The sequence below is a fragment of the Alexandromys fortis genome, unplaced genomic scaffold (genome assembly GCF_014885135.2).
Source record: "Alexandromys fortis isolate MF-2015 unplaced genomic scaffold, M_Fortis_MF-2015_v1.1 scaffold_107, whole genome shotgun sequence".
Classification (NCBI taxonomy): domain Eukaryota; kingdom Metazoa; phylum Chordata; class Mammalia; order Rodentia; family Cricetidae; genus Alexandromys; species Alexandromys fortis.
In genome coordinates, this window is record NW_026067987.1 from 5,934,094 (window position 1) to 5,959,799 (window position 25,706).

The 25,706-nt window shown below is 43.6% G+C and overlaps 1 protein-coding gene across 2 annotated transcripts in view; it reads left to right on the forward strand.

The window, feature by feature from the left end:
* Positions 1 to 25,706, forward strand: part of Slc18b1 (solute carrier family 18 member B1) — a 30,906-nt gene that overhangs the window by 3,772 nt on the left and 1,428 nt on the right. The window contains exons 3-12 of one of the 2 annotated variants that reach the window (XM_050159460.1): positions 5,674 to 5,765; positions 6,096 to 6,169; positions 7,806 to 7,953; positions 11,510 to 11,666; positions 17,765 to 17,901; positions 19,364 to 19,465; positions 21,385 to 21,476; positions 22,882 to 22,977; positions 24,278 to 24,352; positions 25,519 to 25,612. In XM_050159460.1, the coding sequence (XP_050015417.1) occupies positions 5,674 to 5,765; positions 6,096 to 6,169; positions 7,806 to 7,953; positions 11,510 to 11,666; positions 17,765 to 17,901; positions 19,364 to 19,465; positions 21,385 to 21,476; positions 22,882 to 22,977; positions 24,278 to 24,352; positions 25,519 to 25,612 (1,067 nt within the window). Of the gene's footprint in view, positions 1 to 5,669; positions 5,766 to 6,095; positions 6,170 to 7,805; positions 7,954 to 11,509; positions 11,667 to 17,764; positions 17,902 to 19,363; positions 19,466 to 21,384; positions 21,477 to 22,881; positions 22,978 to 24,277; positions 24,353 to 25,518; positions 25,613 to 25,706 lie in introns of both variants that reach the window. The other variant, XM_050159459.1, reaches the window with a different exon arrangement.

Genomic DNA, 25,706 nt, shown 5'->3' on the forward strand with positions numbered 1-25,706 from the left:
TTACTTTGCGACCAGGCTGGCCTTGAACTCACAAAGATCCACCTTCTTCTGCCTCCCTGGAAGGTATGCTCAGGACTTGCTCGATGGGAGAGCATCAGAGATTTGGGTTCTGTGAAAAAATAAATGATGGGAGCCACTAAGGCAGGAGTTCTCAACCTCCCTGAGGCTATCACCCTTTAATACAGTTCCTCATGTTGTGGGGAATTCCCCAACCAAAAAATTATTTTCATTGCTGATTCATAACTGTACTCATGAATTGTAATGTGAATATCTGATGTATCAGATATCTGATATGCCTCCCCTGTTAAAGGGGTCGTGACCCACAGGTTGAGAACTATTGCTCTAAGGTTCTAGAGTGTGTCTTAGTTAGGGTTTCTGTTGCTAAGATGAAAGACCATGACCAGGAAGCAAGTTGGGAAGGAAAGGGTTGATTTGGTTTACACTTCCACATCTGTTCATCATTGAAGGAAGTCATGTCAGGAACTCAAATAATGCAGAAACCCAGAGGCAGGAGCTGATGTAGAGGCCATGGAAGGGTGCTGCTTACTGCCTTGCTTCTAATGGCTTGCTTGGCCTGCTTTCTGATAGAGCCTGCTCAAGGGTGGCTCCATCAACCATGCCCCATCAATCACTAATTAAGAAAATGCCCTACTGGGGCTGGAGAGATGGCTCAGTGGTTAAGAGCATTGCCTGCTCTTCCAAAGGTCCTGAGTTCAATTCCCAGCAACCACATGGTGGCTCACAACCATCTATAATGAGGTCTGGTGCCCTCTTCTGGCCTGCAGACATACAGACAGAATATTGTATACATAATGAATAAATATTAAAAAAAAAGAAAATGCCCTACAGGCCTGCCTATAGCCTGATTTTTTTTAATTTAATATATTTATTTTTATTTTGAAACAGGGTTTCAGTCCTGGCTGTCCTGGCACTAGCTCTTGTAGATCAGGCTGGCCTCAAACTCACAGAGATCCGCCTGTCTCTCCCTCCTGAGTGCTGGGATTAAAGGCGTGTGCCACCACCACCGGGTTTATATCCTGATTTTTATTGAGGCATTTTTTTGAGTGCTCTGTCATCATATACACCTACAGGCCAGCAGAGGACACCAGATCCTATTACAATCTAGTAGCTGTTAGCTACTATGTGGTTGCTGTGAATTGAACTCAGGGCTTCTGGAAGAGCAACCAAGGGCTCTTAACTGGTGAGTCATCTCCTTAGTCCCTGAGACTTTTTTTTTTTTTTTTTTTTTTTTTTTTTTTTTTTTTTTTTTTTTTTTTTTTTTTGGTTTTTCAAGACAGGGTTTCTCTAGCTTTGGAGCCTGTCCTAGAACTAGCTCTTGTAGACCAGGCTCGTCTCAAACTCAGAGATCCGCTTGCTGAGGCATTTTTTCAATCGTGGCTCCTTCCTTTCCAGTGACTCTGGCTTGTGTCAATTTGGCATAAAACTAGCCAGCACAGAAGGGGAAAACCAACAGAAATTCAGTTTCTCCTGTGGCCTCAAAAAGCATAGTGACGTCTCCCTTTGCTCCAGCAAGCAGTTCTTCAGTGGTAGCCACAGCCGTCGTGACTGTCACCTGGAGATATTGCAGTCCCAAGACTGCCCCCATGCCTTCAAGTGCCAGCGGCAGATGCCGTGCTGTCTAACCGGGGTCTTGTGACTGACTATAAGCTAGGGTGCATACATACCGTCCTTGGATTCAATTGATTTGCTGAATTGGCCACAGAACCCAGGGAAATACTTAAAGGTTCAGATTTATTATACATGAGGTAATGCATTGGGTGACATGTTGCGCATTAGGAGCGTCCACACTTTCAGCTGTGTAGAAGCTCTGAGCCCTGTGTTTTCAGGGCCTTGTGCACACGATAGTTTGCACGGACTGGGTGTAGAACGTCAGTCACGCATGACAGTCAGGTTCTTTTTGTTTCCTTTCTAATATCCCTCCCCTCGGGGTATGAGACAGAACCCAGCAGGCAAAGACAAACAAGGAGATCTTTGTTTTAAAAAAGATTTATTTATTATGCATCCTGTGTTCAGTCTACATTTTGCCTGCACACCAGAAGAGGGCATTGGATCTCATCAGAGATGGCTGTGAGCCGCCATGTGGGTGCTGGGAATTGAGCTCAGGACCTCTGGAAATGCTCTTAACCTCTGAGCCATCTCTTTAGCCCAAGGCAGGGAGATCTTAATGGCTCATTAGCCAGCCTCGTTTAGCCGAATGCCAAGCTGCTTCAGCGAGAGACCCTTCACACGAGCAGAGCAGTAGCAGAAGACACCAATGTCCGGCTCTGGCCTCTTAGGTAGGGTCGGCTCCTATCTGAATGCACCTGTGGAGTCGCATGCTTGTGTACTCACACACACACACACACACACACACACACACACACACACACACACAGACTGTGGTTAGAGGAAAAAAGGAAAAGAAACGCAACTGTGGCTACTGTAGAGAACACAGTTTTAAAATATGAATATATGCTGGGCGGTGGTGGCGCATGCCTTTAATCCCAGCACTCTGTGATTAACCAGAACCAGGTGGATCTCTGTGATTTCAAGGCCAACCTGGTCTACAGAGTGAGTTCGAGGACAGGCTCCAAAGCTACAGAGAAACCCTGTCTCAATATATACACACACATTAATTTTTAAAGATTTATTTAGTTTTTGCGAGTATGTATGTGTACCTCATACATGCAGTCCCTCAGAGGTCAGAAGAGGGTAGATTCTGCAGCACAAATTCTAATTGGTCTTGATAAACAAAACTCGGAGTCAGATATTAGGGAGTGAAAGCTGAAGGATCAGAGAAACAGTGCAGCCAGCCACTAGAGAGACCTTTACTTCTCCTAAATCCTCATCTGAAAATGCCATCCTGTCCTCAGAGTGCACCTCCCGACTGCATCTGTCTCCACCAAACCTCAGACTGCACTCAGCTCCTGTTTCTTCCTGCCATATTCCTCTCTCTGCCCCGCCATGTCACTCCTGTTTGCACCTCCCTAGTGATGGGTTTAAAGGTGATCCCAAGTGCTGGGATCATCTTTGTGTGAGCTCCGTTTCTTTTAGACAGATTCAATCTAGTGTTGCCCAGGGTGGCCGTGGGTGTGTGCCACCACTCCCTGCCTTCTAGTGGCTTAGCTCTGCACTCTAATCATCAGGCAAGCTTTATTGGCTAAGACACAAAATATCTACGAGGTTCCCTGGAACTGAAGTTATGGATGGTGTGAGCCATGCAAGAGCAACAGCTGCTCTTAACTGCCCATCCGTCTGCCCATGCCCAAGGATGCATTCTGGAGGGTTTTCAGATACGCGCTCCTGTGTAGAGTTGTTTGACGCTGTGGCAAAAGGACAAATTAAAACCACTCGCCTGCCCATAAATACTCATAGCTAACACAGCCTGACACAAAAAAGATGTGTAGAAGTGACTGCTGACTCAGAGGACAGCCACGTGAGGGTCAGGTTTCATCACTCAGACCAAGTTGAATAGTTCATCCTTAAAAATTGTTCCTTTTTTTTTTTTTTGATACAGGGTTTCACTATGTGGCTCTAGATGGCCTAGTATTTGCTATGAGACCTGGCTGGCCTCAAACTCACAGAGATCCTCCTGCCTCACCCTCCTGAGTGTTGGAATTAAAGGTGTGTATCACATGCTCAGCTAAAAGCATATTTTAACCCTTAAATGGATATAGCAATAGCCCAATGTGGCAATCTGAGGCAAGACAGGGAAAATTAAGGGAACATTTGCATGGCTATTGTAAAGACGGGTAGAGTGCTCCTCTACTGAGAAGCACACACCCACATCTGGGTGTGTACAAACCCTTCCTAAGTGTCTCTCTCCTTCCCTAAGCTCCACCCCCTCTTTCTCTCGCCACTGTCTATTCTTAAATCTATTTAAAATATAATAAACTCCATCTGTACCTCATACTAAGCCCCCACTTTGCTTCATATTGACTTGTCTTTTTTTTTTAAAAAAAAAAATTTATTTATTATTTATACAGCATTCAGTCTGCATGCCAAAAAAGGGAACCAGATAAAATTACAGATGGTTGTGAGCCACCATATGGTTCCTGGGAATTGAACTCAGAACCTCTGTAAGAGCAGCCAGTGTTCTGAACCTCTGAGCCATCTCTTCAGTCCTTTGACTTGTCTTGAAATTCTTTCTCTACAGTGAAGTAAAGAATACGGGCTTCAGTTCAGTTGGTAGCATGTTTGTCTAGCACACATAAAGCTCTGTCTTTGGACCTAAGCATCATATGAACATCACATAAAGGTGATGGTACAGGCCTATAATCTCAGCACTCGGGAGACCGAGCTCTGCAGGAGAATTAGGAGGAATTCAAAGTCAGCCTCAGCTACATAACAAGTCTTAGGCCAGCCTGGACTACATTGAACCCTGTCTCAAAAAGTCATAAAAAGATAATAAAATTAAAAAAAGTTCAGCTTCAGCTGAGTAGAGATCTCTGAAAAGAACTTCCCAGGTTCCTAGAGGGGGCAGAGAGCTCTGTCTATGGCTACCACCATACTAGGGCTCACAGGGCCACCACCTACCTCACTGGGGCTCACAGGGCAGCCATACTTGCACAGTTAGGAGCTGAAGAGATAGCCCAGTGGTTAAGGACAACTTGCTGCTCTTGCAAGGGACATGAGATCAGTTCCCGGCACCAACACAGTGGCTCACAACTGCTTGTAACTCCATTCCCAGGGACCCCGTGCCTCCATAGCCTCTTGCACACTTGTGGCACACATACCTACACTCAGGCACACACGCACAGAAATAGATTCAGAATAAGGGCTACGCCATCTGTTGCAAAGTTCAGAGGTCCCTGGTGGAGCAGGCTATAATGTTAATAATTCCAGCACATGGAGAGTGAAATACCGTGGGGTGTCAGGAGAGTGTGGACGGTGGGGAGCATCCTCTGTCTGCACTGCTCACAGGAAGGCAAACTCTTCCCAGGTTAAGCACGGCAGAAGTCATGGAGCAGACTGGTTGGGCCCTCACGTGATGCACATGACTCCATTTGCCATTCATGGGATTTCCTCTTCTTGAGGATTTTTGGTTTTGTTTATTTTCTTCAAGAACTGACAACCGGCATGTGATTGTTTTTGCTTCTGTTTTTGGTGGAGATGCAATTCTGTAACTAAACATGACACTAAAAAGGAAGTCGGTCACATCAAGTGTTTCCTGAGTCCCGTGACTGAAAGAAAAGTCCAGGTTTCCTCATCTGAAGTATTGTGTGTGTGTGTGTGTGTGTGTGTGTGTTTAACATTCTGTAATACTGACTCTTATCCAGATAAAGAGAATTCTTTATAGGCATCCCAAGTGAATTATTTCATATCAGGGTCTAGATTTTACTATCTACTTTCCTGTTTTTCCTTACCCTACTTGTTTTAAAATAAACCTTTTAAATAACAGAAATTGGAAGGTTTGAGCAGAGAGATAGAGTAGGGGCAGGAGCCACCAAAATTAAGTATGTATGAAAATGTTATAAGGAACCTGCTACTTGGTAAGTTAATATCTACAAAAGGAATGTCCATTCTGGACATTGTGGTGCCTCCCCAAATCTTGGAAATTACTATACATACATGAAAGTCACAGGGTGCTATTCTGACCCAATTCTATTGTCTTCCCACCGATGCTGTTTTGCTTTTCCAATTTTATTCCCATTTCTGCTTCTTCTAAGGCAGAAAAGAAGGGGGCCAGCAACACCATGATTGGAGCGATCTTCGGATGCTATGCTTTGTTTGAGTTGCTGGCATCTTTAGTGTTCGGAAAATACGTAAGTATTTGTGTTCATATACATATTTTAGCTTTCAAAAATCATGTGGTGTGTTACTGTAATTTACCAATCTAGAATGTCTATGTATATAGAAATGATAGTATTACATTTATATGAATTGTGCCACAGTTCTGCCATGGTGGCTGATTAGTTAGTCCCTTCCATGTTTATATACAGTTTGTATTACAGGCCTTTAAAATAATTAATTTAAAACATTAACTACACATGCTTTCCTGCAATTTTCTATGTTCTGATCTAGTGTGTTTGTTTATGTAAATGTAGACTTGTTGAAGCAATCCATTTATTGCTCTTCTTTGACTTTTATTATAGCTTGTACAGATTGGAGCCAAATTTATGTTTATAGCAGGGATGTTCATCTCAGGAGGAGTTACAATTCTCTTTGGGTAAGTAACTTTCTAATCCGTTAGGAAACATGGGCGGATTTCAAAGTCTATTGGCAAAAATGTTAACAGATTTGAAGTTTTTCTTAAACTTTTATTGTTCCTTGTATCTGATGGGGGTGCTGACATGTGGGGGACAGAGGACAGCGCTGTGGCGTTGGCGTTGTTCCTTCTGCTCCACCTTTACGTGGATTCCAGGTATTGAGCTCAGGTTGCCAAGTGTGTGGTGTGAGCACCTTACCCACTGAACCAGTCACTCACCCACTAATGGCTCTCTTTTGTATTTTTGTTTTTAGAGACAGGGTTTCTCTGTGTAGCTTTGGCTGTCTGTAGACCAGGCTGGACTAGAACTCACAGAGATCCACCTGCCTCTGCCTCCTGAGCACAGGGATTAATGGTGTGCTCCACCACCACCCAGCAGTCAATGGCTTTTTAGACCCATCAGTACCAACCACTACTCTGTTCTCAGATAAGTGACCCGTGAGTGGTGCAGGTGGGTGGGCAGCAAACAGAAATGTCATTGACCTTAAAAAGAGAGCTCTCCAATGTGACCTGCTAAGCTGCCTGTTGAACCAGACAAGGTGCTGCACACCTGGAATCCTAGCACTTGGGAGGCAATGGAGGAGAACTTGAGTTCGAGGCCAGCCTAGACTATGCAGGAATACCCTGTCTTATAACAGAAAGAGAGAGAACAGAACGGTGGCTCCCGAACTCTTCCACCAGGTCTGTGGGTGCTTATGATGGGAACTCAATAGTCTTCTGAGTCACCGAGACTCTATTTCTTACAGGATCAGCCCAGAGACACCTGGCTACAGATGCTGAAACAGCCTCTTCAGAAATCTTTCTTAGCTTCCTGCTTTTATCCTCTTCTGGTGCAATGTTCCTAGACAAGCTCCCTACACCCCTCCTTTTCTCTTGTGGTTTTTGAGACGTTGTATTACTGTGTAGCCTTGAGTGGCCTGGAACTTGCTCTGTAGACCCGGATGGCATTAAACTCTACCTGCCTAGGCCTGTGAATGCTGAGATTAAAGGTGTGGCCTTGCTCTTTCGTATTCTTCGATAAGAAGTGTACTAACTGTTTGCATAACATTTACATTGTACCAAGTTTCAAAAGTATCCAGGAAGTAATTTAAGGGCTATAAACAATGTCTCTGAACAGAGCACTTGCCTACTACTGTGGGTGAAGCCTTGGGTTTAACACAGCACCATAATACACCAGCAAATATTTAAAAATAAAAATGCACTTGGTGAGAAGAGCATTGATTATAGCAAGCAATAATTTTTTTTTATTTTTTTATGTCAGGGACTTGAGAATCTTCTGATTGTGATACCTAGGGTGGATCTTGCCATCACAGTCTTCTCTAGGTCCATGGGATTTCTGATTTCCAAAGAGGTCTACTTAATCTTATCATCTCAGAAATCTCAACAGAAGGGGGGCAGCTAAGCTGTCGTTATGACTCGAATTATAGCAAACATAAAAAAACAGCAATTCCCTGTGAGAAGTGTGACAAACCACTCTTTAGAAGATTTCCAAAGAGACTTTATCTAATAACATTAGCTAGTACGGCCATCTTCAAGAAGCAGAGTGCATTAAAAAATTAGAACCAGTTTGACACTTGGCAATTGTGTTCTTTTTCAGTGTCTTGGACCAACTTCCAGAGGGACCCATATTTATTGTCATGTGTTTTCTGGTGAGAATTGTAGATGCCATAGGCTTTGGTGCAGCCATAACAGCGTCGTCTTCTATCCTGGCAAAGGCTTTCCCAAATAATGTGGCTACTGTCTTGGTATGTAATTTGAACTTTTTCTTACTTTCCTTTTCATGTGGCCAGAACATTTGTTTGATCAGTTTCTATATGCTTTCTGCCACTCTCTTGTGTATTTTCCTCCTTTTATCATGATTTCTATTTCCTGAAGTAAAGTGTGAAAATAAAAAGCACAGCATGTCTGGGTGTGGTGACATACACCTGTGACCCACTACTTGGGAGGTGAAGGCTGGAGCATCAAAAGTTTGAAGCCAGCGTGGGCAACACAGTGAGTCACTTTCTGGAAAACAAAAACAAATAAATGACGACCGTCTGAAATGTTTACCTAATTATTCTTTTTGTTTGTTTGTTTGTTTGTTTTTTGTTTTTTTGAGACAGGGTTTCCCTGTAGCTTTGGAGCTTGTGCTAGAACTAGCTCTTGTAGACCACACTGGCCTCAAACTCACAGAGCTCTACCTGGCTTTGCCTTGCAAGTGCTGGGATTAAAGGTGTGTGCCACCACCACCCGGCCTAATTATTCTTTATCAATAAAGTCAGATATCAGGGTAAGAACCTAAATGATCAGAGAAGTGGTTGAGGAGGGACAGGTGACCTGTTTCTTTCATTCCTCCTTCCAAAAGGGCTGAGACCCCCCCTATAATTCCCACCCTACTACTTCCTGTCTATCTGTCCTCAGTTCTCCAACACCTCTATGGTTAATTTTGGTCTCCTAGTAGCTAGCTTCACCCTGTGATTCAAAGAAAACTTTATTGTCAAAATGCAATCAAAATATCATACGACAACCATCTGTGACAACTCTAGCATGGGAGGAGAGGGTTTAAAAAGATGGTGAAGCCTGGAATGCTGGCTCATGGCTTGAATCCCAGGCCGAGGCCAGGTGGATCTCTGCGACCGAGGTCAGATTGGTCCACAAAGCAAGTGCCAGGCCAACCAAGGCTATACAGTGAGACCCCATATCCAAAGCGAGATGTAAAAAGGCAGTGATCTCGAGTGTTTTAGGTCCTTTTCCTGGTCTCTGCATAGGCACCTTGATGAGGAAACATTGGTCCTAACCAGTTTTTAAAATCACCCTTAAAATAATTTTTAAAGGTTTGTTTTCTTTTTTAAGTGTTTGAGCATTTTGCCTGCATGTATGTATACGTACTGCAGGTGTTCCAGGGCTGCAGAAATCAGAAGAGGGAATCAAGCCCCCAGGAACTGGAGTTATGATGGCTGTAAGCCACCCTGTGGGTGCTGTAAACAGAGCTCAGGTCCTCTGCAGGGGCTCTTAACTACTGGTCCATCTCTCCAGCATCATTCCCACTCTCATTTTTTTTTTTTTTTTTTTTTTTTTTTTAAGAATCACTTTTCATTCTTCTGAGTAGCATTTTGCTGCCTCCCTGTGATCCCGTGAGTAGGTCCTGGCTGAACTGCCCCTAGCTTTCCTCTCCTCTGGAAGTTTTCCCTCACGACAGGGGCTCGTCTCGTGAGCATCTTTCCTCTACAGTCCCCATATGCGTGCAAGAGGTCTCAGAGGTCATCTTGAAAATGGTCAGAGATCTTACGCTTCCTCTGAGGCATGCTGTCTAATTTGACTTCACTGGCTTCTGCATGTGTCGGCTTGATTGTGGGCCAGCTTTTTCCACATGTGGACCTTTCAAAGAGCTGAAATTCTGTAAAACACCCTGGACAGTGCTGTCCAGGAAATCCCTACAGCGGTGGCCATCATCCACTGATGTTTGAGATCGGCAGGAGAAAGTAGACTTGCCCTCCTGATCTTCCACATAAAGTTGCAGCCAAAGCCAACGCATTCCACACACTAGTTAATCTCGAGGGCTCTGTGTACTCTGTGGATCTTAAGATTGAATGTATTTAAAGGTTTAAAATGGTACAATGTCCTTAACAGTAATATCTCTTCCGTAGGACTGTCTTATTTACCTTTAGTTAATCTTATGTAGAGTAAAAGTAAAAAGTTATAAAATGGAATATATGATATAGTAAATGTTTGACATATCTTTGCTGTTCTGACTTCATATATACATCTGCTGTCCAGGCACCCAGTGCCTGAGCTGCTCCAAGCGGCTCAGTATCGCAGGCTGGTTCCCAAGATTGCGCGTATCTATGCGCACACGCATGTATGTATGCATATGGAGTGTCAGTACGATTCCCCCACTTCTTTTCATTACACAAGTCATGGCTACTCACACCGGTTAACAACTTCTGATTAAACCGACAAGTTCACAGGCAAGGTCTTCGGTGTCTATGTATAAAAACCATCCTTATTCTTTCTTTCCTGGCTGTGTACAATTCTACTGTACTGATATAATCTTCTTTATTTAAATTGTTAGTGAGTATTTAAATCACTTGCATCTTTTTGTTTGTTTGTTTAGAACAGGGTCTCGCACAACTCAAGCTGACTAGAACACTCAAAAGTTGACCCTGAACTCCTGGTCTTGCTGCCTGCCTCTCTTTCTCCTGGGTGCTAGGATTGCGCCAGGTGCCTGCCACCACACCTAGCTTGACATTGCAAACAGTGTCACCACATCAATGTATAAACAAATGTGTGTGCATATGCATGTGTGTGTGTGTGTAGGTGTGTGTGTTAAAACCCCCTTTTCAAGTAGTACTCTCATAGTTCCTTTATTAAATTTTTTAAAGTTTCATACACAATTTCCACCCTGTTATCCTCTTTAATTGCTGTTAGTGTGTGTGTATGTGTGTATATGTGTGTATGTGTGTGTATGTGTATGTAGCTGTGTGTATGTGTGTTTATGTGTATATATGTGTGTGTGTGTGTGTGTGTGTATTTGTAAATGCAGCCTCAACCAACTGAGCCCATTTTCTATTGCTGGGTTGGATAACCTACCTATCAGGGGCTCTCCCCTGGGGGAAACTGAGTCTCGCTTTCTAGGAGCGATTGATTGCCTGTAGCTCTTCATCTGGGGATACAGGTTTGTTAACTATCTCCATCCATATGACATGTCAGACCGGCTAGTCATTGCTTACCTTGTTTAGGCGACAGTATTGTTGAGATTTTATGGATGCAGCTTTCCTGTCGTGTGTAGAGGACACTGTCTGGCTGCAGCTGTCCTGGGCCTCTGGCTCCTACAATCTTTCTGCCCCTTTTTCCTTGGTGTTCTCTGAGGCTCTGTCATAGGTGTTGTGATGCTGGTGTGTCAGCTGAGCATCCTGCAGTCAGTTGGCTTTGCATTCTGACCACTTGTATGTCCCTGTAGTGGTCTCTATCGGCTCCAAAAAGAAGCTTCTTTGGTAAAAGGTGGGAACTACACTCACCTAGGAATGTAAGGAGAAATATTTTGAGTGTGGTGACAAAGTCCACTTGTTTGGGAAAATGGCAAATGGTAGGGTTTCCTCTAGAGTCCATGACCTCACCAGCCACAGGTAGGCGAGGTTTACAGTACCAGGCACTTTGAGACAGGCTCTTACTATGTCACCCTGGCTGGTCTGGAACTCACAGAGATCCATCTGCCTCTGCTTCCCAAGTGCTGAAATTGAAGACGTGTGCCATCATGCCTGACAGTCCAATTCTTCAACTATAGTACAATTTAATTTTCTTTTTTTTTTTTTTCACTTTTAGGGGAGCCTTGAGGTTTTTTCTGGACTGGGATTGATAGTAGGTCCCCCTTTAGGTGGCTTTTTGTATCAATCCTTTGGCTACGAGATGCCTTTTATTCTTCTGGGGTGCCTAGTTCTGCTCATGATACCACTCAACCTGTGTATTTTGCCTAGTTACGGTAAGTTCAAACTTTAATACTCATTTTAGAATTTTAGCTTTACTTTTGCATCTTTGTAAACAATATTACCATATATTTTGTGTAACACCTTTTGTAGGACCCTCAAGAACTGGTTCTGTTTCCTAAAATATGGATAAATTAGTTTATGATAATTTTTGCTTATAAAGGACTAGGAATGCAGCTCAGTTAGTGGAGTGCTTTTTTCTTTTCTTTTTTTTTTTTTTGTTTTTGTTTTTCAAGACAGGGTTTCTCTGTAGCTTTGAAGCCTATCCTGGAACTAGCTCTTGTAGACCAGGCTGGCCTCGAACTTACAGATATCCGCCTGTCTCTGCCTCCCAAGTGCTGGGATTAAAGGCATGCGCCACCACCGCCCAGCTTAGTGAAGCCCTTTTCTAGCATCCATAAAGCCCTAGGTTTGATTCCTAGCTCCACGTAGGCAGGACACAGTGGTGCAGGCCTTCAAAGCATCCTTAGCTTTTTTGAGTTTGAGGCCAGCCTGGGCTGCATGAGGCCCTCTCTTAAATAAACAAAACAAAAAGGCTTATCACAAAAATTTCTAGATTTTAGGAGAAACAAATAATCAATTTCTGCTCACAAGCCATTATCATTGGACTGAACTTAATTTTCACTAGAAATTAATGTGGGCAGCACAGTTTGTCCACGAGGCTGTGAAGGCGAGGGAAGATTCTCACAAGTCCTAGGTCAGCTTCCTTCCTTTCTTTTTTTCTCTTTTCTTTTCTTTTTTGGTTTTTTGAGACAGGGTTTCTCTGTAGCTTTGGAGCCTGTCTTGGAACTCTTTAGACCAGACTGGCCTTGAACTCACAGAGATCCACCTGGCTCTGCCTCCCCAAGTGCTGGGATTAAAGGCGTGCTCCGTCACCACTGCCGGGCTCTTTATTTCTTTATTTTTAGTGAGGTCTCTCTCCATAGCCCTGGGTAGGCAGACTTTCCTTTGTGCCTCCAGCACACAAATAACGATGCAGAGACTTATTATTAATTATGCAAGCTCGACCAATAGCTTAGGCTTGTTTCTCACTAACTCTTATAACTTAAATTAACCCATTTCTATTAATTTACGTTTTGCCTCATGGCTTTATTACTTCATCTCGGTATTGCCCGTCCTGTTTCCTCTGTGTCTCCGCCTTTCTTTTTCCCAGCATCCTCTGGGCCTGGAAACCCTTTCTAGCTTTTGGCTGTTCAGCAACCATGGTAACACATCTGCACGCAGGAATACTCCACAACAGCGCTGGGTATCCTGGAACTCACTAGCTAGAACAGGCTGGCCTTGAGCTCGCAGAGATCCTCGCCTCTACCACTCCTACCTAACTCTAGGCCAACTTTGTGTACACAGGGAATTCCAGGCCATCTGGGGCATAGCGTGAGGTAGTGTGTCATTCTGTCATAAAACATTCAACATAGGAGGGCAAGGCCAATTCTTCCTTCCCAGCAGGCCTTCACCTGTCCGTGTAGCAGTGACAAGGATACAGGTCTCTGGCAACAGTGACGGGAGTCAATCTGGCTTCATACTTTTATCCCCATGTAAATCAACCTTCCAGCCTATTGTCCCGAGGGTGCCACATGCTGGTAAGAGTTAACCAGTGCGGGGAAGACAGAACACCTTGCTCCATTAGGTAATACTTGTGGCTCATTTGTAGTTCTCTTTGTCCAGATGAAATTTACCAACCAGGGTTATGTTCACTGTAAGCATTGTTTTTTTTTTTTAAATAGGGTTGATCAGTAGCGTACACTTAGCAGGTTAGTATTTAACAGAGCTGGAGAGTTAGCGGAGAGCTGGGAAACGGGGCACAGCAGAGCAGAAGAGAGGCAATACCACAGTGCACCACAAGGGGGCGGTTATCTTCTCTGCACTTGTAAGGAACCCTTTCTTTTCCTTGATTTAGCATCCGGTCTGTGTCCTGGTTTGATGGATACTGGACTGAGAAATAAGAAGTAGTCAAGAAGAGTCCTGGAGATGGAGATGGCTCAGTGGTTAAGAACCCTGGATGCTTCTGCAGAGGACCAGGGTTCAAGTCCCCAAACCCAAATGGTGGGTCACAACCACCTGTAGTTCCAGTCCCAAGATAGAGCATCTTCTTCTATCTTCCACAGCACCAACAACACACGGCAGCCACATGGCACAGACATACACACAGGCAAAGCACCATACACATAAATAAACAGATAATATGTAAAAAGAGATCATCATAATAATAAAGGTATAAAACAGGTAGAACTACTATAATTAAAGTTATTTAGAACTTAGAAATTCTTTTTTTCTGGAATTTTCTACTTGTTATATACTTATTTATTTAATTATTATCATTATTTTGGTTTTTTGAGACAGGGTTTCCTCTATGTAGCCTGGTCATTCTAGAACAGGCTGTCCTTGAACTCAGTGATCCACCTGCCTCTGCTGGCATTAAAGTCGTGTGCCACCACCGCCCAGCTCTGTTTATTATTTTACATAGCACTGTTGACAGTATGGAAATACAGCCTCAGAAAGCAAAGCCATTGCATTTGGACATTGCTAAGGGAGTAGATTATAAATGTTCTCACGACAAAAATTGACGAGTGTGTGGGGTAAAGCATAATGTATTTGATAAATACTCATTCTGTTACACACCCATTCACACATGCGTGCAAACATCAGTGTCATTCACTGCTGATTGACAGAATTTTTACTTGTAAATTATTTTTTTTTTTTTCTGAGACAGGGTCTTGCTATGGAGCCCCCGGAACTCACTTTGTAGACCAGGCTGGCCCTCCCATCTCTGCCTGCAGCATGATGGGATTGTGGGCAAACTCAAAATCTAGTCTTTATATCCAGGAAGCGAGTGCTGTCTCCTGAAAGCCTTTTGAGCAATTGCTGGGTTGAAGGAGAGCTGTCATGTGATGTGCACTCTGAACTCTTCCCTCCCTCGGCCCGCTCAGCCTGTGCTCCCTGTCATCTTTCCTGAGTGGTTTTCTCAGGCCTCCCCTTTGCAGGACAGGGCATCCAGGACACCACACATGCAGCTCTTTTTAATGGACTCCACACATTCCTGTCTCTGTCACCTTTCAGGGTAGGTGTTCGTAAATCAGGGAGTTTTGTCTCTCCAAGGAGAATAATCCTACCTGGATTTGAAGGAACCTCGGGGACCCCAAGTACCCTTGGAATAGACTGTAGCTTTTCCTATGTTCTACCCAGCAGGTTTTACTTAAACCAGGAAAGCGCTCCTTTTCACAAGTGCTTTTGTACATTCGTTTATTTTAAATGTAACTACTTTTTAAGTTTACTTGTTTTATGTGTTTGAGCGTTTTTGCCTGTGTGTTTGTCTGCGCCCCATGTGCATTGTTGGGGGCCATGGCACTAAGGTCCTGAGCCCACAGATCTCCAGAGAAACCGGGAACGTTAAGCAGACAGGATTGCCTTTCCAATGGGAAAGGTGAAAAACCTGTTCTGTCCTGAACGTGGAGAAGAGACTTGGACATGATCTGGTGATCTGTGTTATCTGTTGGGTCAGGCCATATCCAGTTCTTACAGCCAGGCCAGAGGTGGCTAATACTCTAAATGACCCTTATAAACAGAGGCTCCCCCAGGCTCCTACCACCAGGACCAAAGACAGCCAATAGCCCAAATCACTTCTATGCTATTTGTGTGGGCAAGATCAGATCGGATCCTTAGGCCTTTAAACTAGTTCAGGCAGTGAGCCTCTAGAGCCCATCTTCCTGGAAGAAAGGCCATGTACCCTGAGCTGCATTTCCATGTAATTGCACTTTCTGTGCACCAGAAATTGTATTCCACTAGGAAACTTTTTTTTCTTTTCTTTTTCCCAAATTATCCTGGGCAATATCCTTTGGCAATAAACCACCTATTGTTAGACTCCCCGAGTCCGATCCAGGTTGATGAAGTCAATCTGCACCGGGTTTTCGTTCTCATCTCTATGCGGTTACCTGTACGACACATGCCAGCACCTGCGTGTCTACTGCCAGTGCCGACAGAGGTCAGAAAGAGGGCATCATGTCCCCCAAACCGGAGATAGAGATGGATGTGAGCGGCCATGTGGCTGCTGGGAACTGAACCCCTGTCTTCTGCAAGAGTTGCCATTGTTCTTAACCACTGAGCAGTAGACTGTTAACAGATGAAGCTTTTTGTATGCCTAAAAAATGTGATAGACTAAAGATAAAATCTTCTATAGTTAAAAATTATTTTAATCTTTATTATTTGTTATTGTTGCTGTTTTATTTACTTATTTTTTTGGTTATTCAAGACAGGTTGTGTGTGTGTGTGTGTGTGTGTGTGTATTCCTGGCTATCCTGGAACTCTCTGTACACCAAGCTTGCCTTGAATTCAGAGATCTGACTGCCTCTATCTTGATCGTGCTGGGATTAAAGGCATGCACCACCATGCCTTGTTATTACTATCATTTTAAATTATGTGTCTGGTTGTTAGTATGAGTGTTTAAGCACGGATGCCCACAGAGGCCAAAGGCATTGGGTCTCTAGGAGCTGGAGCTACAGGTAATTGTGAGCTACTACATGTGGGTACTGGAAACGGAACTCTGGTTCTCTTGCAGAGACGTGCTCTCAATGGTTGAGCCATCTGTCCAGCCCATCTTTTGTAATTTTCAACTCAAATGCAATACAATTCAAAGTCCACACCTGGTTGACTCCCTGCTGGCAATATCTCGTCGTGCCACAAGGTGGCAGTTGTTCCCTCTCTGAATTGAAATGGGATTGAATTTAGGTCTGTGCTTTTGAGAAACAGGCTGATAGACTTGACTTAATATCTGTATTCTGAAAAGCCTCCTTAGAATATTACTGAAAATAGCAGAAGTTCGTACACTCTTTGAACTTTTGGACTTTGCTTACGCATGGTCGTTGTGAATATGATGAAAGCTGTGGGCACAGTGGGGGTCAGGGAGGGCTGATCCTAACCTTCGGTGAAGTTCTCACGTCCTGTGTTGTCTCTGTCCCGGATCGCAGTTACCAATCTAACCATGCTCCTGAAACGCGGGCGACTGAACTCTGCGCCAAGTGTCTGAGCTGTACTTTTTGTGAACTCCGTAGTGATTTCTCGAACTCCTTAGAGTGTTTTAAGGGTCACACAGTCGCCGCATCATTTTTCAGAGCGATCTTTTCTTAAATAATCTGCCTTGGAGTGAGGGCGGAGAGATGGAGAGATGGCTGCATGGTTTAGAGCGCTTGCTGGTCTTCCCAGGACCGGGGATCAGTGCTGAAAATTTCCTAGAGAGAATAAAGCAGTCACTGGGACCGGAGGCTTGCAGGTAGCCACGCCTGCTCTTCAGAAGGGCACGAACATGGGGCTGACTATTAGGAGGATTAGAGAACTGGTCTTAAATGACAAAAGTAGTTCACACAAGATTCAGTAATACCTCCTCTCAGTCTCCCAATGTAGTGTTTATTTTGCCCTCAGAAAATTAATTGGGTTTTTTCTTACAAAATAAAATTGAACTTCTTTCTTTCTTTCTTTCTTTCTTTCTTTCTTTCTTTCTTTCTTTCTTTCTGTCTGTCTGTCTGTCTTTGTGCTAAAAATAAAGATGTGTCACCACCGCCCCGTGAGTTCCCCCCTTAAGGGCACATACATCCTTGGGGAAGCTCCAATGATGCTTTTTCTGCAGCTGCAGAAAAAGTCCCATCTAGGTGGCCTTCCTTCCAGATTGCACCTTCAAATCCCCCTCATATTCCCTGATTCCAGCTAATTCTCTTTGCATTTGAAAACTTAAGGATTGCTGTTTTAATTTGGGAATTTGCTGACTAGTTGTAGGTAACCCAGGCTGACCTCACACTCACTGTGTGGCCAACGGCGACCTTGACTTCCTGATCTTCCTCCTCCAATCTATCTCCCAAGTGCTGAGAGGACAGGTGAACTGCCGCCCTGTGAGGAGAAAAGTCAGTCTTACATAAAATCCACTGTGACTTCCAAAGAGCTTAGAAGCTAATGACGACGATAATATTTAATTTCAGGCAATTCAGAGGTGCAGTTACTTATACTTCCAGATAGTCTTATCAGCTTTGCCTCTCAAAGTAAGTTAAAAGATGAAGCTAAGGGACATTGGTTGCTATGATGCATTTCTGTTTTCGTTTTTAACCCCAAGAGTCGGATCGAGGGGAACACTCCTTCTGGAAGCTTGTCACCTTACCCAAGGTCGGTCTCATAGCCTGTGTCATCATTGCCCTCAGCTCCTGCTTCGGTTTCCTTGATCCGATCCTCTCTCTCTTCGTCTTGGAGAAGGTGAGCAGCCGGCTGGATCTCTGCTTTGTACAGTGGCCCTGACTGCGTGCCCTTGGGCTCTTTTGGGAAAGACTTTCAGCTGCAAAAAGGGGTAGACAGGGAGCTGTGCGCTCAGGGACTGTGTCTTCCCTCAGCGACGTTCCTTTGAGGTAGGGGTGTGACTATGTGATCTGGGGTCTGATCCACTAGGAAGAAAGGAAGAATCTTCCTCTTGTGCCCCCAGTGCTTTGTCTCCTCCTATCGAAGACCTTGTTCACACCACTCCAGCTCTGCGAGGGCATCCCTCGTGTTTGCTCAACTACCACACATTTTCTCTTCTTGTGTGAGTTGTTATGAGGCATTAGGGGTGCTCTTTAGGTCTTTCGATGTGATATATCCTTCCCTCCAAACGCCCGCTGAGTCCACTTCCTTTTTAGCTGTTTGTTTTATAATCAGGTGGCCGTGTTCTATACTACAGAGTAGGAGAAAGGAACCAGAAGTCTCCATTGCTGAAACATGAGTGTTGAATTCATACTAGTTAATTTGCTTTTCACTGTGACCCATCTCCTCCTGACCCCCTCCCTCTGAGAAACCAAACCTAGACTAGGCTAGAATTCAAGAACATCATTTAAGAAGCTTTGTATATGAATCTTTGTAGACATAAAATTTGTGAAATACTATATATGAAAATGCAAATTGTAGAAATCAAATTGTATGTTTAATATCAAATGCTATTAAATCAAACTTCTGGGATGTCTAATAAGTGGTTGGAATTTTTTTCCCTCTTGGAAAAAAGTATTTACCCATTTCTGGTACAAAGTAAGAAAAAGTCAAGAGGAATGCGATGAAAGCTGATCTTTTCATTTTGTTTTCCAAGCTAGGTTTTCTCTGTGTAGCCCTGGCTGTCCTGGAACTCCCTTTGTAGATCAGGCTGTCCTCGAACTAACAGAGATCCACCTGCTTCTGCCTCCTGAGTGCTGGGATTAAAGGCTTGCTTCGCGCTGCCCGGCAGAAGCTAATCTTGATTGTTAACTTGATAGGATGGAAAAACGCCTAGGAAATTAGTAAAGCATGTCTCTGGGTATTTCCAGACAGCACTGCCCAAGCAGCTAATGCCCTGACTGTGGGCAGTATCGTCCTAGAGGCTGGAGCAGGGATAAAAAAAAGGGACAAACAGAAAAAGCCAGTTAACACAGGCATCCCCTCTCTGCTTCCTGGCTGCTTTTGTGTAAGCTCCCTGTTCTCCCACACCCTCCCCACTACAATGCTCTGAAACTGTGAGCCAAAGTAAATAATCCCCCCCTCCCCTTTACATTGTTCTCTCAGGTGTCCTAGTGACAGCTATGGACAGCGAAACAGCACAGAAACTGGGTGTTACTGATGGACTTCTGTTAATAGAGCTGGGGAAGAGGAGGAGGGAACAGGGTGTATCTTTTTAAAGAGAGACTTAACACGCTGCCTTAATGTGGTGTTTCTTTTCCAGTTCAATCTGCCGGCTGGATACGTGGGGCTGGTCTTCCTGGGTCTAGCTCTATCCTACACCATTTCGTCGCCACTGTTTGGTCTCCTCAGTGACAGGATGCCTGTAAGTATACTGACATATTTGAGTTGCTCTCGCACGTTTAGATCTGTAGTCACTTCTCCCAGAATTCGCAAGGTCCCTTGCTTAACGCTGACACCTTCAGTTGGCCTGGTAGAGAGACTCCGGTGTCTCCCAGCTTCGGTCATTCCTCTGAACATACTCAAGTATAGACTTTCATATGAAGAAAAGTCTGGTGCTAAAACTGCTGGAAACTCTTGGATCATGGGATGATGATGATGATGATGATGATGATGATGATGATGTTTAAGACAGAGCCTCATATGCAGCCCAGACTGGTCTGGAACTCATTTCCCTTGCTTCAGTCTTCCCAGAGCCAGGATTACTGTCTGTTCTTGATGTGACAAACCTGGTTTGAATTATATCTTCCAGAAGCTTCCTTAATGACCCGGACAAAACAAAATAAAACAAAAACCCCGATCCTAATAACAAGGACAGAGTCTTAGGCTCCTAAAAGTTATTGGACTTGATCAGGTTGTAGTACTGATAGGGGGAAATTGTCTTAGAAAGTGGGTGCGAAAGAACGACCCTTGCGAGCATGCATCAGCCATTCCACACCCGTCTTGAAGTGAATCCCTTCTGCTCCCTTTCGGTTTGGCCTAACCCAGTCAGTCCGCATGACTGGTATCAGAACTAGCGCCATTCCTAGACCTCTCATGTCCATGGCGCTTCTGCAGCTATATAGTGCTTAGAATTTGTGTTTTTCTCTTATTAGCTTTGTGTACATAAGACCTACATACTATGGGGAGTCAGTTATACAAGTCACAGAAAGTTAATGTTTTCTCTTTTTGAAAGATTCATCTTCATTTTTTTATTTGTGCGTATGCTTATGTATCTGTGTGCATGTATACCACATGTATACGGGTGACCTCAGACACCAGAAGAGGGCATTGGGTCTCCTGGACATGGACTTGTAGCAGTTGTGAGCCACCTGATGCAGGTGCTGGGAACCGAACTTGGGTCTTTGGACTCAAGAGGATTAGTGTGGCTTTAGTATTTGTAAGTGTTAATATTTAAACAGTAATCTTGTCTTGGTACCATATTGAGAGAACTCTTAACCACTGAGCTATCTCTCCAGCCCCCTGAAAGCTAACATTTTTTAAAATTTATTTATTTATTATGTATACAACATTCCTTCCATGTATGCTTACATGCCAGAAGAGGACACCAGATCTCATTATAGATGACTGTGAGCCACCATGTGGTTGCTGGGAATTGAACTCAGATCCTCTCGAAGATCTTTTAACCTCTGAACCATCTCTGCAGCCCTGAAAGCTAACATCTTAAACAACATTTGGAGCTGAGTGTTAAGAAATAATCCCACACTTCTGCAAGATCCAGGCTCCTGTTTGGTGTTTAGAGGCACTTCCGATTCACAGCAACCCCACTTGGAGGAGTGGGAAATGCTCCCAGAGGCTTCTTTTGTCATGAGGGTTCTTCCTTCCCTGCCAGATCACCTCTCCAAAGCTGACTTCCGTGTACCATCAGATCAGGCAGTAGACTAGAGTGTGAATCTCGGGGTGGGGGTGAGGATATACACTCATTCACTCTGTAGTAGGTACTTTGAAATAATGTCTTTTGCCTCAGTATTGGGACACATTAATTAGTTCCTTGAGGTGACTGCTTTTTGATTTCTTGCATGTTTGGACTAGATTGTGATGTGCAAAGGTTTTGTAATGTACCCCCTTCCTGGGAAACCTCTTTGCTCATCCCATCATCTTGCAAAATATCCTCCTTTGGCCTCAAGTTTATCATCTGCCTATTTTATCTTAAATGTAAAGTTTCATTTGCTTCAATGTATTTGGATTTTTGGATGTCACCACTCTAATGGTTTTTTTTTTTTTAATATTGTTTGATTACAGAGGGTCCTTTGGATTAAACCTTGAACTCTTTCTCTTTATTAGAATCTAAGGAAATGGTTTCTGGTTTTTGGAAACTTAATCACAGCTGTGTGCTACATGCTCTTAGGACCTGTCCCCATTTTGCACATTAAAAGGTAACTTTTCTTCTTCCATGTTTTTGGAGAAGTACTGCTAGTAATTATTAATTTTTAAAGTGGCTTAGTACTGCAAGCATTGCTATTTAAACAATGGCTTTGACTTAGGATGGTATTGAACTGTCTGACTGATAGCGCTTTATTCACTAGAAGGTGGCTTAGCAAATCTTAACACATGGAATCTTTATCTAGAATGAGCTTGTTTGTTTTGTTCTATTAGCTGAGGCTAGCTTTGAACTCCTGTTCCTCCTGACTCTGCCTCTCCAGGGCTAGGACTATAGGCTTGCACCACATTGCTGGGTCTTCTCCTGTGTTTTAACTTCCTGGTTGTTTGGATTCATTTTTACAATGGCATTCATTGCTAACAGCCTTCGCCTGATACTTGAAACGAATACAGTTTTGTTTTTGTGATTCTTCCTTCTCATTCATTGAGAGGGGAACCCCGTCTTTTATTCTTTGTGCATCAGCCTTAGCGTGTAGTAGTTGCTCATTACAACCTATTTGCTATAATTTATTTATTATTAAAACAAAGCGAGCCTCTTGGCATTTGCACATGCTTCTGGGATAAAGCAAGGCACTACTGGAAGAGAGTGATTGCCGAGTCTTTTGGGTCTGTGTTTGAATTTTGGCTTTGTCACCGGTAGTGACATTGGTAGTGGAACTTGGACAAATCACTTAACTTCCAAGAGCCCAAGCTTTTCTTGTCTATAAAAAGGAACCAGGACCAGCAACATGGTCAGCACACCAAGATCCTTGCTGTTGAGCCTGGAAACCTGAGCCAAAGCTCCAGGCTTTAACTCCAGGAGAGAACTGATTTGTGTGTGTTGTCCACACACACACATACACACACACACACACACACACACACACACACACACACACTATGGCATACTTCCCCTTCAAAATAAATAAATGTAATTTTAAAAGGAACTAAAGTGGATACATGCATGACAAGAATTAGATGCATTACATGTCTGTCAGATCCTTAGCTGGAGTCAAACCCAGAGCCACTGTCAGTTTCTAGTCTCTTCCTTTGTCCTTCTTTGCCATAGTTTACTGGAATTGCAAGGTGGAATGATTAGAAGAACAACAGCATCGATGTTGGAAGGGTTTTGTTATGGCGGGAGGGCCGGCTGGTTACAGATGTGTGATACGTATGATTAAACACTTGTATAGGAAATGTGGGACCAAAAGTGACGTCAAATGATGCAGGAGTTGCTTTTGCTGCAGAAGTGAAAGGTGCTAACATGAGCTCTCACTGAACGGAGTGGGACAAGATGGAAACACGAGCCCATCAAGTCTACTATCTGCCAAGCTGACGTCTCTGCGATCCTGCTCTCCTTGGTTTTTAGTTTGTGTCTCTTAAAATACTAACGTTTTCATTCCCTCCACAATGCCTCTGCAGTCAGCTCTGGCTTCTGGTGCTGGTGTTGGTTGTAAATGGCTTCTCTGCTGGAATGAGTATCATCCCGACTTTCCCGGAGATGCTCAGTTGTGCATAGTAAGTTTCCGGGCTCCATCGTGATGGGCACGGTGGCTGCCGTGGGGGTGGGGTAGGTAGCAGTCAGTCTCACCTCACTTGTTCCGTCCTATAGAATGTTAGATATTTGCCCAGCAGTAAATCTTCGTGATTTCATAGCATATAAACGTTGTGACATCAATCATATAAGTAATAATGAAATCATACTGAAAATAACACAGTGACATGAGTATGCTAAAAGGAAGAATAGCTTAAAGAAATGCTTGGTTTCTTGTATATCCCAGGTGAGGGTTGTGTGTGTGTGTGCGTGCGTGCGTGTATGTGTGTGTGTGTTTGTGTGTGTGCGCGCGCACATGCATGTGTATGAATGGTTTTAAATGTCCAGAACCAAATGGAGAAGTTTCATTCCTGTGGCAGGGAGGAGAATCATACAAGAGAACAGGGTAGGGTGACCATTCATCTGTCACTTGGCCATTGTTCCTTTGCATGTGGGCATGTTCATGAACTTCTCCAGGTCCCATGTTAGTTCTAGTTTCTCCAGATCATGTGTGGTTTATCTTCATGTTTCTATGACTATGCTGGGACTTCTCAACAATGCTTAGAGGAAAAAGATCAACCTTTGTTCTCTTCATCCTATCTTAAGAATTTCCTAGTTCATTATGTATTTCATGAGCATTTAATGCAAGTGAATTATGCTTCTTACTATTATACAGATGTAGTAAAATTAGGTTATTTTGTAAAAATGCCTTCAAATTTGATTTACGTATTTTGTTTGTTCAGTTTTTGAGATTATGATATAATTACATTTTGCCCTTCCCTTTACTCTCTTCAAACCCTCCCATATACCCCTCTACACTCTCTAAATTCATGCCCTCTTTTTCATTATTGTTGCATGCATATATGCATTTGTATATATATGTGTGTGTGTGTATATATATATATATTCCTAAATATAACCAGCTCAGTCAGTATACTATTACTTGTATGTATGTTTTCAGGGTTTGGCACTGGACAAACAGTTGGTGTGCTCTTCCATAGGGAAGGCCACTGCTCCTGCGCCCTGCTTTCTTCAGTTGCCTATAATCTCTGTGTAGGGTTGATGTTTAGTTTGTGCTGGTGACTGAGCTCAAGGCCTTGGGCATGCTAAGCTCATACTCTACCAATGAGCTTCTTCTCCAGTTCCCATGTTAGTTTTTGTGTTAGGAACGAAGTGCTCTTGTTTTCACTCTCTTCAGGTTATATGCGGTTTATCTTCATGTGTCAAACACTTTTTCCATGCAAGTTTTGCTTCTCATGATGATATGTCCTCGTCTCTTTGCAGTGAGAACGGGTTTGAAGAGGGAATAAGTACTCTGGGACTCGTATCTGGTCTTGTTAGCGCGATGTGGTCAGTTGGGTAAGTGACGTCATTTGCATCCGAGACATGGAAAGTGCTCTCTCCACGTTACAGACGGAAAACTGAAACACCGAGGAGATGCGTGAGGTTATCTAAGGCAAACACTCATTTAAAGCAGAGCAAGACTTCAAGTTTACAACCCGTGGCTCCAAAATCAAAATCTAGTGTGTCAGCAGACTTCATACCAAACTAAGATACCTTCATGAACCTTGCTTTGAGCAATAAATTTTTTAAAAATATTTATTTATTTATTTATTTATTTATTTATTTATTTATTTACTTATTACGTATACAATATTCTGTCTGTGTGTGTGTGTATGCCTGCAGGCCAGAAGAGGGCACCAGACCCCATTACAGATGGTTGTGAGCCACCATGTGGTTGCTGGGAATTGAACTCAGGACCTTTGGAAGAGCAGGCAATGCTCTTAACCTCTGAGCCATCTCTCCAGCCCCTTGAGCAATAATTTTTAAAAAGATCCTTTAACAGAAGCAGATCTCACACTTTTAAAATGCATTCCTTTATTGATTCAATTGCTTGCCTGTTTGCTTATGTATTTACTTTCTGCTAGTCCGGGCAGCGCGCTGTACAGTAGCAATAGCACACACACAGAGTCAATAGCTATGCCCTCCACTGACTCAGATACTGGCAACAGAAAGAGTAGTGGGCCAGTGAGATGGCTGATCAGGTAAGCACTCGCCACACAAACCCAGAGACCTGGGTTCAATCCAGGGGACCCACACAATGATGGAAAGAAAAGAGAACTCATTCTGTAGGGTTGTCCCCTGACTTTCTGCCGGTACTGTTGCATGTGTCTCTACCCACAAAGTAGAAACATTCTTTTAAGAATGTGCTTCTGTTTTTATTGTTATGTAGCTCGCTGACTTCCCGGCAGCAATCCCACTTCTACAATTGTCTAATAATCATCGTTCTTTCTTTCTCTTCTTCCCTCTCCCATCTCAGCACTGGATCTGGGGATTAAGTTGACCTTACACACTGGGGACAAGTGCTCTACTACCGAGCCACACCCAGGCCTAGAACTCTTACTTGTGCCCAGGAATCTCCCTCTTTCTTTAGCCTTTATTGTTTTAGTTTGAGGGCGTCATACATCTTTATAAAGTCGTTTTTGCACGGTGGGATATTCATCCATCCTTCTGTCCACCATTAGTGCTTTCATGGGACCAATGCTGGGCGGATTTCTGTACGAGAAGATTGGTTTCGAGTGGGCAGCAGCTGTACAAGGTCTTTGGGCTCTGATAAGTGTGAGTAGCCATGGGTTTGTGAGTGAGTTTTCTTTCATCTCCTCACACTTTGGAGATGCTTGCCTTGGAGGATCTACTTTAACGGTGTATTTCT